This window comes from Eublepharis macularius, chromosome 12 (genome assembly GCF_028583425.1).
Source record: "Eublepharis macularius isolate TG4126 chromosome 12, MPM_Emac_v1.0, whole genome shotgun sequence".
Lineage (NCBI taxonomy): Eukaryota > Metazoa > Chordata > Lepidosauria > Squamata > Eublepharidae > Eublepharis > Eublepharis macularius.
The window spans coordinates 49,657,110-49,671,541 of record NC_072801.1 but is presented as its reverse complement, the minus strand read 5'-3'; the positions used below and the strand labels follow the sequence as shown (position 1 = coordinate 49,671,541).

At 40.0% G+C, this 14,432-nt stretch overlaps 1 protein-coding gene across 1 annotated transcript; it reads left to right on the top strand.

The window, feature by feature from the left end:
* The first annotated feature begins 3,658 nt into the window (after nt 1–3,658).
* Nucleotides 3,659–4,591, top strand: LOC129340278 (olfactory receptor 10A7-like). The gene has a single exon (XM_054994983.1). It carries the CDS (start codon nt 3,659–3,661, stop codon nt 4,589–4,591), a length of 933 nt encoding a protein of 310 aa, XP_054850958.1.
* Nucleotides 4,592–14,432: the final 9,841 nt, after the last annotated feature.

Sequence of the window (14,432 nt, the reverse complement as noted above, 5' to 3'; positions counted from 1 at the left end):
AAACAATAAAACAATTTGCTGATGATACCAAATTGGGAGGAGTGGCAAACACCCAAGAAGATAGAGTTAAAATTCAACAACACCTGAATACTCTGGAGAAGTGGGTGGTTGTGAACGGGATGCAATTAAACGTAGATAAGTGCACAGTATTACATCTGGGCCACAAAAATGTGAAGCACAAATACAGGATAGGGGATACACTTCTGGGTAGTTGTGTAAGTGAAAGAGATCTTGGGGTAAGAGTGGACTGTAAACTAAATATGAGCAGTCAGTGTGATGCAATGTCAAAAAAGGCAACTCAGTCTTGGGTTGTATCAAAAAGGCCATTGCATCGAAATCACAGGAAGTCATAGTCCCTCTCTATACTGCCTTGGTCAGGCCGCTTCTGAAGTACTGTGTGCAGTTCTGGAGGTCTCACTTCAAAAAGGATGTGGACAAAATCGAGAGAATGCAGAAGAGAGTGATGAGGATGGTCAGGGGTAGAGATGGGCACGATCCAAAAAAAAATTCCCAATCCAGCTGATCGTGGATCAGTGCTGGTGACAATCCCAACTAAACGATCCACACCGATCATCTCCCGTTCCTGATCCGTGGATCGTGGAGGCCAAAGAGGGGCGCACTGCTATTCCCAGCTATATGGCAAGGTGGGTGTTGGTGGCGGCCACCGGGCGCGGCGGGCACGGAGAGAAGGCGACGAGCTGCCTCCCCTCAGGGGGCAGGGGGTCTGGCTGCTCGCCGGTGGCACCCCCCATGTGCCCGCCCGCCAGGCCAAAATGGAGCGCACTGGCGAGAAAAGAAGGGTGGGTGATGCCAGCGGCATCTGTGTTTGTGTTTGGCCGTCTGTGTTTGGCCGTCAGAGCTGCCTATCAGGGTTTGCAGGGATGAGATTGGAGTGCCCATGGCTACAGAACACCCCCTTCCCCCTCCCTCCCCTGGGTGTTTTCTCCCAACTGGTGACTGCTTTGCTGCTCCATGGTTGGAAGGAAGCCCTGCTGATCAAGTAAAGCTGGGCTTCCATTCGGGTTTCCAGGGCGACAGAAGGAGGGGAAACACAGCTCAGGCATTCCCCTGGCTCCGTTGCCCCAGGAATAGATTACTGGCACCTGAGTGTCTGGCTTCCCGATCCGAGCATGATCCAGCCCCGATCCAGCCCCCTCCCGATTGCTGGATCGTTGGCCATGGCTGATCACGATCCGCTGAGTCACGATCATGCGATCACCATTATCGTGGGTTTTTTTGGATTGTAATGCAGATCGTGCCCATCTCTAGTCAGGGGTCTGGAGACTGAGACGAAGAAAGGCTGAGGGCCTTGGAAATGTTTAGTTTGGAGAAGAGGAGATTGAGGGGGGACATGATTGCTCTCTTTAAATATTTGAAGGGCTGTCATTTGGAGGATGGCAAGAAGCTGTTCCAGTTGGCAGCAGAGGATAGGACCTGAAGGAATGAGTTTAATTACATGCAGACAGGTACCGGCTGGATATTAGGAAAAACTTTTTCACAGTCAGTAGTTCAAAGGTGGAATCAGCTGCCTAGGGAGGTGGTGAGCTCCCCTTCACTGGCAGTTTTCAAGACAAGGCTGGATGAATATTTGTCAGGGATGCTTTAGGCTCATCCTGCATTGGGCAAGGGGTTGGACTAGAAGGTCTGTATGGCCCCTTCCAACTCTGTGATTCTGATTAACTAATCTTTATCTCTATTTTTTTCCTTTTCTGTTTAAACATAAAAACCCTCTGAGTGGCTCTTTAATTCCATAAAAATCTTTCCCTGATATTCCCTTCACATACAGATCATTTTAGCACCCCACCACCTCCAACTTATCTTTCATTTTCTTTTTTAAAGAGCCATATTTGGTTCCATGCGGAACCCCATTTGACTCAGCAGCCATACACGGCAGACTCCTGTTCTAAGGGAATGGGAAAAAACATATACCTCTACAGATACAACATTGCACACATTGAAGTCTATGTGCATAGAGGGGAAGTGAGCAGGAGAGTGCTCTCTGAGTCCTTCCTCCATATAATTGCTGGCTCATCAGGATACACATGTGGGAAGCGTACACTTGTGATCTCAGTCTCAAACACTGCTTTTTCAAATATTCTCATACATTGGGAATGCATGGGAACTTTGTGTTCATGAGCTGGTGATCACACATAGGCAAGGAAAAGGGATTATGTTCATACCTACTCTCCCTCTATGCAGGTTGATCTCAACATTTGCAAATGTAATGTAAAGAAGGCTTCTCAACATTTGCAAATGGCTACACAAATGTAGCCATTTGTGTACTCATGAGACCAGTGTCAGCGGTGTCTTAAAATATGCATATGAATATGTATATGAATCATCATCATAAGTAAAGTGAATGAACTAATGTGCAGCAATTAAGTTGTTTACTTCCCGAAAACCTAGGAGAATTGCAGTCACCTACTCAGGGTCTTTCTGGCAGAGGTGTAGCAGATATCATCTGAGTCTTTATGGTGGGAGGGAGAAGAATAAAGCCTGTTTGCATGGTCACAAGTCATTCTGCATACCAGTCATTCTGAACAGCTTGAGAATAAATTAAATAGTGGCTCCATCCTCATAACACATATCATTGATTAAAATGTGGAGGTTTTCTAACTGTAAGTTCCATAAATAACAGAAGACAAATTTATTCCACTGCCTTGTGGCAAGTGTAACCTTTTAGGATAGAGACCTACTACTACTTCCAGAAATCCCACACACCTACTGATGCACCTTTTAGTACTTTTTTGAGAGTAGATAATTATCTGCATGAATCAAATTAAATCTGAGTACTGCTTTATAAGGATATAAAGCATGAATTGAGGAGTAACAGAGGTACTCTGAGGTAAGTGAAATCTAATGTTGGTAGGTGATATATAGAGATTTGTCAGGAATAAAGAACTATTGGATGAGAATGGAGGGGGAGTGAAGAAGAAATGATTGTATGAAAAGACATATTATGCAAATTGGTGATGTAGTTGAAAATATATTTATGAACAACACATGGAAGAAGTAAAAGGAAGTCTATTTAGAATCAAGTAAAGCAAAAAATAAGAACAAGAGATGTTTGCTGACCTGAAAAGGCTTGTAGAAGACAGTGAAGACTTGGAGAGTTGTCTACAACTAATCAATGGAAACAAGAAAAATAGAGAATACAGCCAGTGTGAGCATTCTGTTAATGCATTTTAAAGTACTGTTTAAAGTACTGTCTTTTTGGCTCAGTCGTAGAGTACCAGCTTTGCATGCAGGATTCCTGTGTTAAATCCCTGGCATCTCCAGTTAAAAGGATCAGATAGGCTGTGATGTGAACTACCTTTGCCTGGGATCCTGGAGTATCACTGCCAGTTTATTGGCAATACTGACCCTAATGGACCAAGGGCCTAATTTGGTAAAGTAGCTTCAGATGTTCATGCATTCAATATGCTTTGCATGCTATAATGTATTTGCAAGACTGAGGGAACTCACAAGGACTCGTAAATAGGTAGATGAACAGAACTACAGGCTAACATCCTATGAAATAGTCATTCATATAATTGATCTCCAAATACCATAGTATCAGCCTGCTCAACAAGCTGTGTGTGAAATGACTGTGAATATTGTTATTGTTTTTTGTTTTGTTTTGTTTCTTTGTTCTCTTCAGATGAGATGTGCTTGTGGTATGAATATGAATAAGACTTCCATCACCTATTTCATTTTCTTTGGATTTCCCACCTATTTGGAGGTGCAGATTCTCATGTTTGTTCTACTTTCTGCTGTCTATGTAGTCACTGTAACTGGTAATTCTCTCATCATCCTTATTACCTGGGCAGATGTGACCCTTCACACCCCCATGTACTTCTTTCTGAGAACTTTATCATTTCTGGAGATCTGCTACATCTCTGTCACTCTCCCCAAGATGCTTCACAGCTTGCTGTTGGGGGATAAATCCATCTCATTTAGCGGGTGTGCTGCCCAGATGTATTTTATCTTGTTCCTGGGGACAGTTGAGTGTTTCCTTTTGGCCTCCATGTCTTACGACCGCTGCGTTGCAATATGCCTCCCCTTGCATTATACACTGCTGATGTCCAAAGGAGTTTGTGTCTATCTGACTTTGGCTTCATGGATTGGAGGCATTCTTATCCCACTAGTGAACACAACCTGGACATTCAGTTTGCCCTACTGTGGCTCTAACAAGATCAACCATTTCTTCTGTGACTTCCCACCAGTTCTGAAGCTAGCTTGTGCTGACACATCTCTAAATGAAATGGTGATGCTTGCGAGCAGCTTAGTCATCACTCTGATACCTTTCATCTTCATACTGGCATCCTATACCTGCATCCTTGGCACTATATTAAGGATGCCTTCGGCTGAAAGCAGGCATAAAGCATTCTCCACGTGCTCTTCTCATCTCATCATGGTGACCCTTTTCTATGGCTCAGCCAGCTTTATGTACTTGCACCCCAAATCCAGTTACTGTTTGGAACGAGACAAATTCCTCTCTCTTTTTTACACAGTGATAACACCAATGCTAAATCCTGTCATCTATAGCTTGAGGAACACTGAAGTGAAAAAGGCCCTGATGAGAATGTTAAAAAGGAAAGTATTGTCCTAGAATATAGTTTAAATACAAAGATCAAATGTGTGAGATACCAGAACACCATTAAATGCATTATTTGCAATGGAAATATGCTTTTCCCTTCTAAAATCACCAAAATGTATCTTACTAACTATACTAGCTGTGTACTAAGTATGGTTAATAAGAACTTTTTAGAAATATTTCTTGAAGACCATTCCACATTTATGAAGTGCTCTAAGTATGGATATGTTTCAAGGCTGTTCATGTCACACAGTAACATTTTGAGTTTTTCACCAAGTACACTCAAAAGTATAAACATAATTCTGAAGTCATCAGAAATCATTCCAATGGACTCAGGGCGAAGCTACAAGTGATGAATGGCACTTGAACGGCAAGTGTATTTCTCCCTGTTCACTTGCGCTCCACTCAATCCACTTGCTGTTCAAGTGTCATTCGTCACTTGTAGCTTGGCCCTCAGAGGCTTATGCTGTGATCACAAGAATTTCCATGGACTGGATAAATACAGGTTCTAAAATTATTTAAATTAACATGGAATTACTGTTTTATTTTAAATTGTAGCATTCATTTGTTTTGCTTAGAGTGGTGATTTTGCTTTCCAGCTTTCAACCTGGATTTGTGTGTAATGACATACAAAGGAACATTCAACGCAGTCCTATGTAGACCATTGACTTCAATGGTCTTAGCCTAGAGTAACCCTGCATAGGATTGTACTACTTGACACAGAAAGAGAATCTTTAAGCCATTCCTAGAAAATTAACCTCTTAGGTGGTTGAATGAATGGAGCATTTCAAGCATTTGAGACCAATGATCAAATTATATGCAGTGTTGGATTTGTCGTGTCTCTTGTGACTGCTGTCCCTGTCTACTAATAAAGTTGGTGGGCTGCAGAGGTTGGCCCTTATGGACTTTATTAAGGGACTCCCATTTTTCCCCCTGATATGGGCATTGTTGTGATCCCGTTTTGTACTATAGTATGTATTCTGTTTTTCTCCATTCATTATTTCAAATCTGAAAACCCACACTGAAAACCCAATCTTTTTTTTTTTTTTTTTGCAGTTTAGTTTCAGTTTATTCAAATTTAACAGCCCATAGGCCATACACTATAAGTGAAATACTACATGCAACATGTCACAAAGTTGGGTGAATTCTCCTCTTCCTCCTCAGGTTTTCTCTTTCCTTGCAGCCAGCCAGCCAGATAAAAGCATGCTCTTTCCATCTTGCTGAGTAGCATGCCAGTCATTGGCACTGAATTTTTTTCACTCTGGATGGAGGATCCCTTTACCCATGTTTGCTATAAAGTAATTAAAAAAAAACAATTTTGAATTACAGATCTAAATGAAGCAGTTCTTCTAAAACAGAAGTCACTTAAAATATTCAGCCATTTCCTAACAGTGAAGAACTTCACCTGATATCATTTTCTCTTTTTGTTCAAGTCCCATACAATGAAATGATAGTCACTTTTATTAACACAAACCAAATATCACAAAATTGTGAGTAAGCTTTTGAGTCCTCTAGAAATCTTCACTAGGCTGTATGTTCAGTGCAAAATACAACGAAAAAAAGAGGTGGATATTCTAGCATCTCCTTTTGTTAGGTTTTTTTCTTTTTTTATTATTTTTTTCCTTTTCTTTTCCTTTTTCTTTTTTTTTTTTATTCCCATACCCTTATCCCTCCCGCCCTCCCTTTAGCTACTCATCCTTTCTAGCCAGGGGCACAAGCTTAGGAGCTTCCACCGAACGTCCCGTTGTTGACCCTCCATGACCCATTTTAAATATAAATGCCATTTTTCCTTAATCTTTCCTATTCTTAATTCCCATGACTCATCCTGATTAATTATGGCTATAATGTCTGATTGAATGTATTCAAATAAATAATCCTGCCAGTTTAGTTCCGTCCACTTAGTTTTGTCTTTCCAACCAAATGCTATTACTGCTTTACCGGCTAGCACCATTGCTTTAAATAAGTCCTGTCCTTCTTTTCTGATATCTTTATGACCTAAAGTACTACCTAACATCAATTCTGGGTCTATCTTTGGTCTTATTGCGAAGAACTTATAAAGTTGCTCTGTTACCTTCTCCCAAAAAGCTTTAACTTCTGCACACTCCCACCACATATGGGAGTACCATCCTTTCCCGTTTCTGCAGTGCCAACAGTTTGAACTTAGTCTTGAGAACATATTAGCTAATATAGCCGGGGTTCTATACCACTTCGTGTAGAATTTCAATTCCAGCTCTCTGAATTTATGCACTTTTATCTCCTGTATACCTTTTATAATTCTGTCAACCCTTCTATCCGCTAGACTAATTTCTACGCTCCACTTCCCCTGAAGGAGGGTTCTTGTCCGATCTTTATCAGACATCATCCTTCTATATATCTTGCCTGCTAATCCTCTTTTTGTGTTTATCATCACCTTTAATAACTCCTCCATTGGTTCCCCCGCCGTCAGAGTCCTATTTTCGATTATCTTTTTAAGTCTATTATGTAAACCTATTAGCTTCAACCAATATTGCCTTCCTATTTCATCATGTAATGTTTGTAGTGGTTTAAGTGACTGCCCACATAGTATATCTTGCAATCTAGTGTACCCTTTCTGTTTAAGTAATCTCCACCACTTCTCATCTTCCTCCTCCTCATCCAATGCCTCTAATAATACTTGTTTAGATACTCCCTTTAACCATTTCGGTTGCCATTTCCTCCAAATCATTAATGCTGTTTTTCTCGGTCCCGGTTCTAACATACTGTATTTAAACTTTCCTCCTGTAAATACTCCAAATCTTCCAACCCCTTTATTTGCCTCATTCTCGATTCTAACCCATTTTTGTTCACTTCTCTCCCCTATTTCCATTAATGTTTTTATTTGAAATGCTTCATAATAATTTCCCAGTTCTGGGACACCCCATCCCATGTCAGATCTATGAGCATATATGAAATATCTAGAAACCCTACTTTTTTTACTGCCAAAGACCCATTCTTTTATTCTCGCATTCCAACTGTTAATTTTTTGTCTATTGATTTCTAAAGGTATCGTTTGAAACAAATATAATAACTTTGGGGTCCAGAACATTTTCACTATATTAATCCTAGCTGTTATGCTTAATGTCTTCTTGCCCCACCTCCTCATTTCTTTCAATATTGTGTTCCACGTCCGATTATAATTCCTCTCTACCATCTTATTAACATTTTTAACTATATCTATCCCTAAATATCTGAATTTCTTGACCCCTAAACCTATTCCTGTCCATTTATGTATCGCTTTCCTTTCTTCCATCCTCACATTAATATACATTATCTCTGATTTTGCCATATTAACTTTTAATCCTGAGTTTAACTCAAAGTCTTCTAATATAATTTTTGTCTCTTTGACTCCTTCTTTCGGATTAGATATAACTATGATCAGGTCATCTGCAAATAAGTTTAATTTAATTTCTTCCTTGCCTATTTGACATCCCTCTATCCTCCCAGAGTTCCTAATGCGTTGAGCTAGTTGTTCTATAGCCATTATGAAGAGGAACGGGGAAAGCGGACATCCTTGCCTAACTCCTCTCTGAATTGAGAATTGTGAGGTATGTTCCCCATTGAGCCTAACTACCGCTGTGCCTTCTCTATATATTTCCTGGAATACTTGTATAATTGATTGACTAATTCCATATTTGGCCATAACTGTCCATAAAAATTGATATGACAGTGTATCAAAAGCTTTATAAACATCTAATTTTAATAAAGCCAGTTTCCTAAATTTACTATGACACAAGACATTGATTAAATTTCTTATTGGGTGTGCAATGTTTCTACCCTCCATAAAACCGTATTGATCCTCTTTTATCACTTTCCGAATAATATTCTTAAGTCTATTTGCCAATATTTTGGCAAAGAGTTTATAATCCTGATTCAGCAGGCTAATCGGTCTATATGAACCCACTTCTTGGGGGTCTCTCTTAGGTTTCAAAATCACCGTTATTTCTGCTTTCCTCCAGGTATCCGGGGCCTTTCCTCCTTTTAGTATATTATTAAATACTTCTTGTAATTCAGGGATCAATACCTCTTTCATTTCCCTATAAAATTCAGCTGAAAAACCATCTAACCCTGGAGATCTACCTGTCTTTAAGCTACCTATCGCCTGCTCAATCTCTTGACACTTTACATCCTCCTCAAGCCTCCTTCGTTCAGTTTCCGTTAACACTGTCCCTATCTCTTCCTCAAATTCCTTCACCTCTTTTTCCTCATATAAACTTTTATAAAATTTCTCAAATGCTCCTTTTATCTCCTCTGGATTCTGTGTCACCTTTTTATTTATCTTAATACTCCTCACCCTTTGTCTCTCCTTTTCCCTTCTCAGGTAATTTGCTAATCTCTTGGCTGAATTAAGTGTATTTCTCTGGTATTCGTTTTTTACCATAACCTGCTTTTTCCATAATGCCATGGAGTCAAGAACATCCAGTTTTTTCCGCAGTTCCCTAATTAATTTATGTCTATTGGGGCAAAATTTCTTTATTTGGTCCTCTTGCAACTTACTTAATTCCTGTAGTTTCCCTTCCCTATCGGCATGCCATTTTTTCCTTATCTCCTTTTCTTTCATAATACATTGCCCTCTAATTACCGCCTTAGCCGCATCCCATAGTGTATTTGTCTCCACTGTTCCTCTGTTCTCTTTGAAGTATAGCTTTATTTGATCCGTAATATATCGCTTGTCCTCCTCCCTAGCCATAATCATGTTGTTGTATCTCCATGGTCTTCTAACTTGTTTATGCATTAGTATTATTTCTACACTTACCGGGGCGTGGTCTGAAATCCATGTTGGATGGGTGGTTACTCTTTTTACCTCCCAGGTACTCATTCTATTTATAAGTACATAGTCTAAACATGAGGTGGTTTTATGTCTACTTGAAAAATATGTGGGTTTGGGCACTAGGTTAAGAACTTTGTGTACTTCAGTCAGATCCCATTGTTTCCAATTAATTATGTTATCTTTATTAAAATCCTTATTTAAATCTCCTGCCAAAATTACCTCTCCTTCAGAGAAGCTACGCGCTTTTTTTAATACCTTTAATAAAAAGGTTTTCTGTCCCATATTTGGAGCATATATGTTTATCAATGTTGTTAATCTATTTTCAACCAGGCATTTAACCATTATGAACCTCCCTTCAGCATCTCTTATCACTTCTATTACTCTTATATCATTCCTCTTGTGAGCCAGAATTGCCACACCTCTTGATTTTGATGATCCACGTGCCTCTGCCAAGATCCCCCAATTAGGGTCTCTGAATAAAGGTCTTTTATCTTTCTTTGATTTATGTGTTTCCTGGAGCCATGCTATATCTATATTCTGTTGTTTAAGAAATCTAAGAAGTTTATACCTTTTTAAATCCGAACCCAGACCATTGACGTTCAGTGTCAGCACCTGTAGCGTTTTATCCATTTTCAAACTCAGATTTACCTTCCCTTTGTTCCCCTGGCCCGATATTTAGTTTGATATTCCCCTTTGTATACCCAACTTCCCTTCCCTTCCCCCTCCCTCCCCCTCCCCTTCCCTTGTGTAGAGCCATGAGCTGGGGATGAGTACTCATCCCTTCTCTACACATCTGGGGTAAGCGCACCCTCCACTCCCCGAGTTATATTAATAACCATTTTAATACTATTTTAATTTTGTTTGTATACTTCCCTTAATATGTCTCAGTCTCGAGACAGTCTTGGCCTCTTGTCCTGACGGTTAGATGGACCTTCCTCAGAGTCCGGTTGCTGTGGCCGAGGTTGATGCGTTTCATCCATCGGGATTGACTCAGTATTCCTCACATTTACTCCCAAAGTTTCTAATAGGTCCCGTGCCTCTTCAGGGTTCCTCGCACAAAGCCTCCTCCCCTCTTGGTAGATAACCAGGGATGCTGGGTACGCCCAGCTGAATTTAATGTTGCTTTGGTTAAGTTTCTGTGCAAAAGGTTTCATTTGAGTCCTTTGATAAAGCGTTTCTTTGCAAAAATCTTCCTTCACATAAACCCTTCTGCCTTTAAATGTCAGCTCTTTATTTTTCTTGAGTGTTTTGAATATCCTCTGCTGTAACTTCTCCCTCACAAGCTTCATTATCACTGGGCGCGGTTCCCCCCCCCCCATTCTTCTTGTTTGGAGTCTGTGGGCACGTTCAATATCTTCTTCTTCTATTTCCAGCTCCTGTTGTGATAACCATCCCACCAAGGTCCGCTCTAAATCACATGCTTTAACTTCTTCAGAAATACCAAAGAAAATAATGTTCCCCCTCCTATTACGGTCGGATAAGTCTACGTATTGTTTTTTCAATGAATCAATCTCCACTTTGTTCTGTTGCGCAAGAGCCTTGGCTTCCGATGCAATGCCTGCCACCAATTTAACCTCTGAGCCCAAATTTCTCATTTCTGCTGTTAGCTCAGTTAAAGAAGTTTGTATTTTGGTCTGGGAGTCAAGCATTAGTGCTTGAAATTGTGCCAGTTGTTCTGATAAGCCTTTCACAGTAGCCGCCATGTTATCTGTCTCGGCTCGTCCTCCCTTCCTTTTTAAAACTAAACAAGTTCTGTTATCCTCTCACCTATTCTTTTCACCAAGCTTCTTCTTGTTGTGCCAGACGTCTCATAAATCAGTTTCAGCAGTTTCAATCAGCAGTTTACATTCTTTTAAAGCTGTTAACTTGGATGTCCTCGGGAGAGTGGAGACAAGGCGTCCAAACGCTAGCGCGTGCGCATGGCCCTCTCACTGAAAACCCAATCTTGATATTCATGCAATTCAGGTTTGTAGCCAATTTTAATAAGCATGTGTTTATATGAGCTATTGGGTCATATAAACAGTAGTTTTGTTTATTTATTACATTTGAAAACAATACATAATAATAAAGTTTTTCAAAGCATTTTCACAGTTTTTCAAAATATATTTTATAGTATGCCGTTTGTAGATGTTCTAAATTTATTTTATTTATTTATTTTATTTGGCTTATACTCCGCCCTTCCCACAAGCAGGCTTAGGGCAGCTTACAACACAGTGTATACAATTAAAATATCATTAGAAATATACAACCAATGTAACCGCTAAAATCCAAATGGGCACATTTTCTATTTTGTCAACTCCTAACAGTCAAATACATCACACAACCTTCTTTGCTATGCCCCATTAAAATTAGCAGTGGAGAATGGGAAATCTGTTATTTCAGTCAGTCAAGCAAGCCTTTATTGGCATATATAAAATATAATTTTTTTAAATACAGAGACTCCATACAAAATGAGATTAAAATACAGATAGGAGCAGGGCAACAGTGCAGCAAAACCAGAACAGAATATTCCTTGTCATGGCATATAGCCATGGCACTGTAGAGAAACTTGGCTACTATTTCAGTTATTTCCCCACCTGGGTTGTCAAGCAGGAACTGAACTTTAAAATCATCAGAAAACTCTGAAAGTTGGGCTAATATAGGATGTAGAAGATCCCGGCGTGGCACCAGATAAAAAGGGCACTGTAGAAGAACATGGGAAACAGTTTCAACACAGTCCATCAAACAAGGAAAACACCTGCTATAATAAGGAATCCCATGAAATCTGCCAGATAAAATGGCTGAAGGAAGAACATTAAATCTGGCGAAATCTGTTATTTGTATCTTTATAAAACTCCTGTGGTAAGAACATACAAGAATCCTACTTCTCTTCCCCAGTCACAAGATCTAAAGCAAGGTACATAAAATTTAAACAGTTTAAGACCACAGCAGCAAAGGTTAAAGTGATATGCCACTTGCAGTACAATAATTAAATGACATTTGGGGGATGTTGATAAATCACTTTTCTCATCCATTGCTATGACCATGCCATACATGCTTAAAACATTTACATTGCCTTCACATTAATTTCAACCCAGTTCCCAGCTTTGGTCCCAGCTATTTCTCCTCTACCATACTTTCTTAAGTTATGGTGCTTGAATTGGAAGGGCTCCTCCTCACACATGCATGTCTGTTGCTTCATGAGCACAAGGAGAAACTCCAAGTTTTCTTCAGTTTTCATCCCTGCAGCATTACAGGGGAGCCTCTTCTTCCCAGTCTGTATTGAAATGTAGCCAAGCTGGCTGGTATTCTTTTAGTATTGGCTTTCAAATGGGCACATTTATTAGATTTGAGAGCTGCTGCAGTTCAGTGATTAATTCTAAGCAGAGCTTCACCCAAAGTAAATTTAAGCCCATTGAAGTCAATGGGATGGAGGGTGTGACTCAGTTTAGGATTGCACTTTAGCAGTGTGAGTTGTAAAGACAGGAACAGTATGATCCAAACTGGGATTCAATCTTGGACTCACTATGGTTGAGTTCACAGATTTGGCCTCCGCTCTCAGATGGCTTTGTACATTGTGAGAAGTCCTACTAGATGGATCACAACTCACCTGAGGTTTTATGAAGCTGCTAGTTATATGAACCAATGCTTTATGGTTGACAGGCTGTAAGGTATCCCCATTTAAAATAGTATGATTTTGCACTCAACATTGAGTTTTGGCAACTCAGTCCAAAGGAAGGATGAAAGCTTCAGAGAGTCTGCTCATTGAGGAAGACATCTCTAGTCTAGACATCTGGGAGCAACAGCTGGACTTCCACCTCTGAGTTTGTCATTAACATCCAAAATAGTAGCAGGGGGTGAGGCCAGCTTCCAAATGAAACACAGTATCTTGGAGGAGTACTTAACTTTCCCTCATGACATTGTTCTTTCTCTGTAACTTCACCCTACAACAATCCTCAAGACACCTTGTCCAAATTAGGGAAGGATAGGCAGCAGGTCACACATTGCCAATTCCTTAACACTATAAAATAAGGAAGGGGTGCTTTAAATTTTAAATTCTGTCACTAAATCTGCTGTTTGTAACCTATCTGTTGAGAGGCTGAGATGTTGTCTGTTGAGAAAGTTCCATGGTGCCAAGACATTGCAGTATGAAGCCTGAGCCAAACATTATTGTGATGCTGAAAACAAGTCCAGAGCAGACAGCAGAAACCAAGTAAACAAAAATGAACTTTACTTCAATTGGCTTTCTGATGGATTATCTGAAATAAGATATGGAATGAGTAGGAAAGGAGAGTTCAAGGAACAATAGAAAAGTTCCCAATGGAAAGGCATGTAGTTGACATCAGGTAAAAGGTGCAACCCAACTTCTTGAAATCAGGAATGGCTGTCAGGGGCCCAAGAAATATGGGAAATACAATCCAGCTATGTGAAGACAAGTTTGGAAAAACTCTGATATGTGTGACTCCAATATAAGCCCATAAGACAGATTAGGGGAAAGAATGAAGTAGAGTTTTTAGTCAGGGAGAAACAGAAAGATATACTGGAAAGCAAACAATTGACTTAGGGCCAAGCTACACATGACGAATGACACTTGAACGGCAAGTGGATTGAGTGGAGGGCAAGTGAACAGGGAGAAATACACTTGCTGTTCACGTGTCATTCGTCATGTGTAGCTTGGCCCTTAGTTCTAAAGCTATTGTTAGAGAAAAACAGAGAGGACTTGAAAGGAAACTAAAACTTCTCTCCTGTGTTTTTCTTTTATGCACAAAGAATGAACTTGCATAAGTTGCTAAGAGCTACAACACTTAAGTGGTAATTAGGAAAGCTATTGTTACCTTTGTATCTCAATAATCAATAAACTGAACAGTTTATGAATCTGAATTGTAGTTCTAGATTTTTGTTGGTTTGAGAAACAAATGGGTCAAGTTATGTCTCTGTTTGGCCATTTCAAGACCATTTTTCCACACCTGGGGCTATGCAATGGGAGGGGACTATAGTAACAAAATGCCAAAGACCCATATAATCAAGTTCCATTATTTGTTTTCATATGACATTTGGGTTGGGTCTGAGTCGCATAAGGAAGCAAAAAGG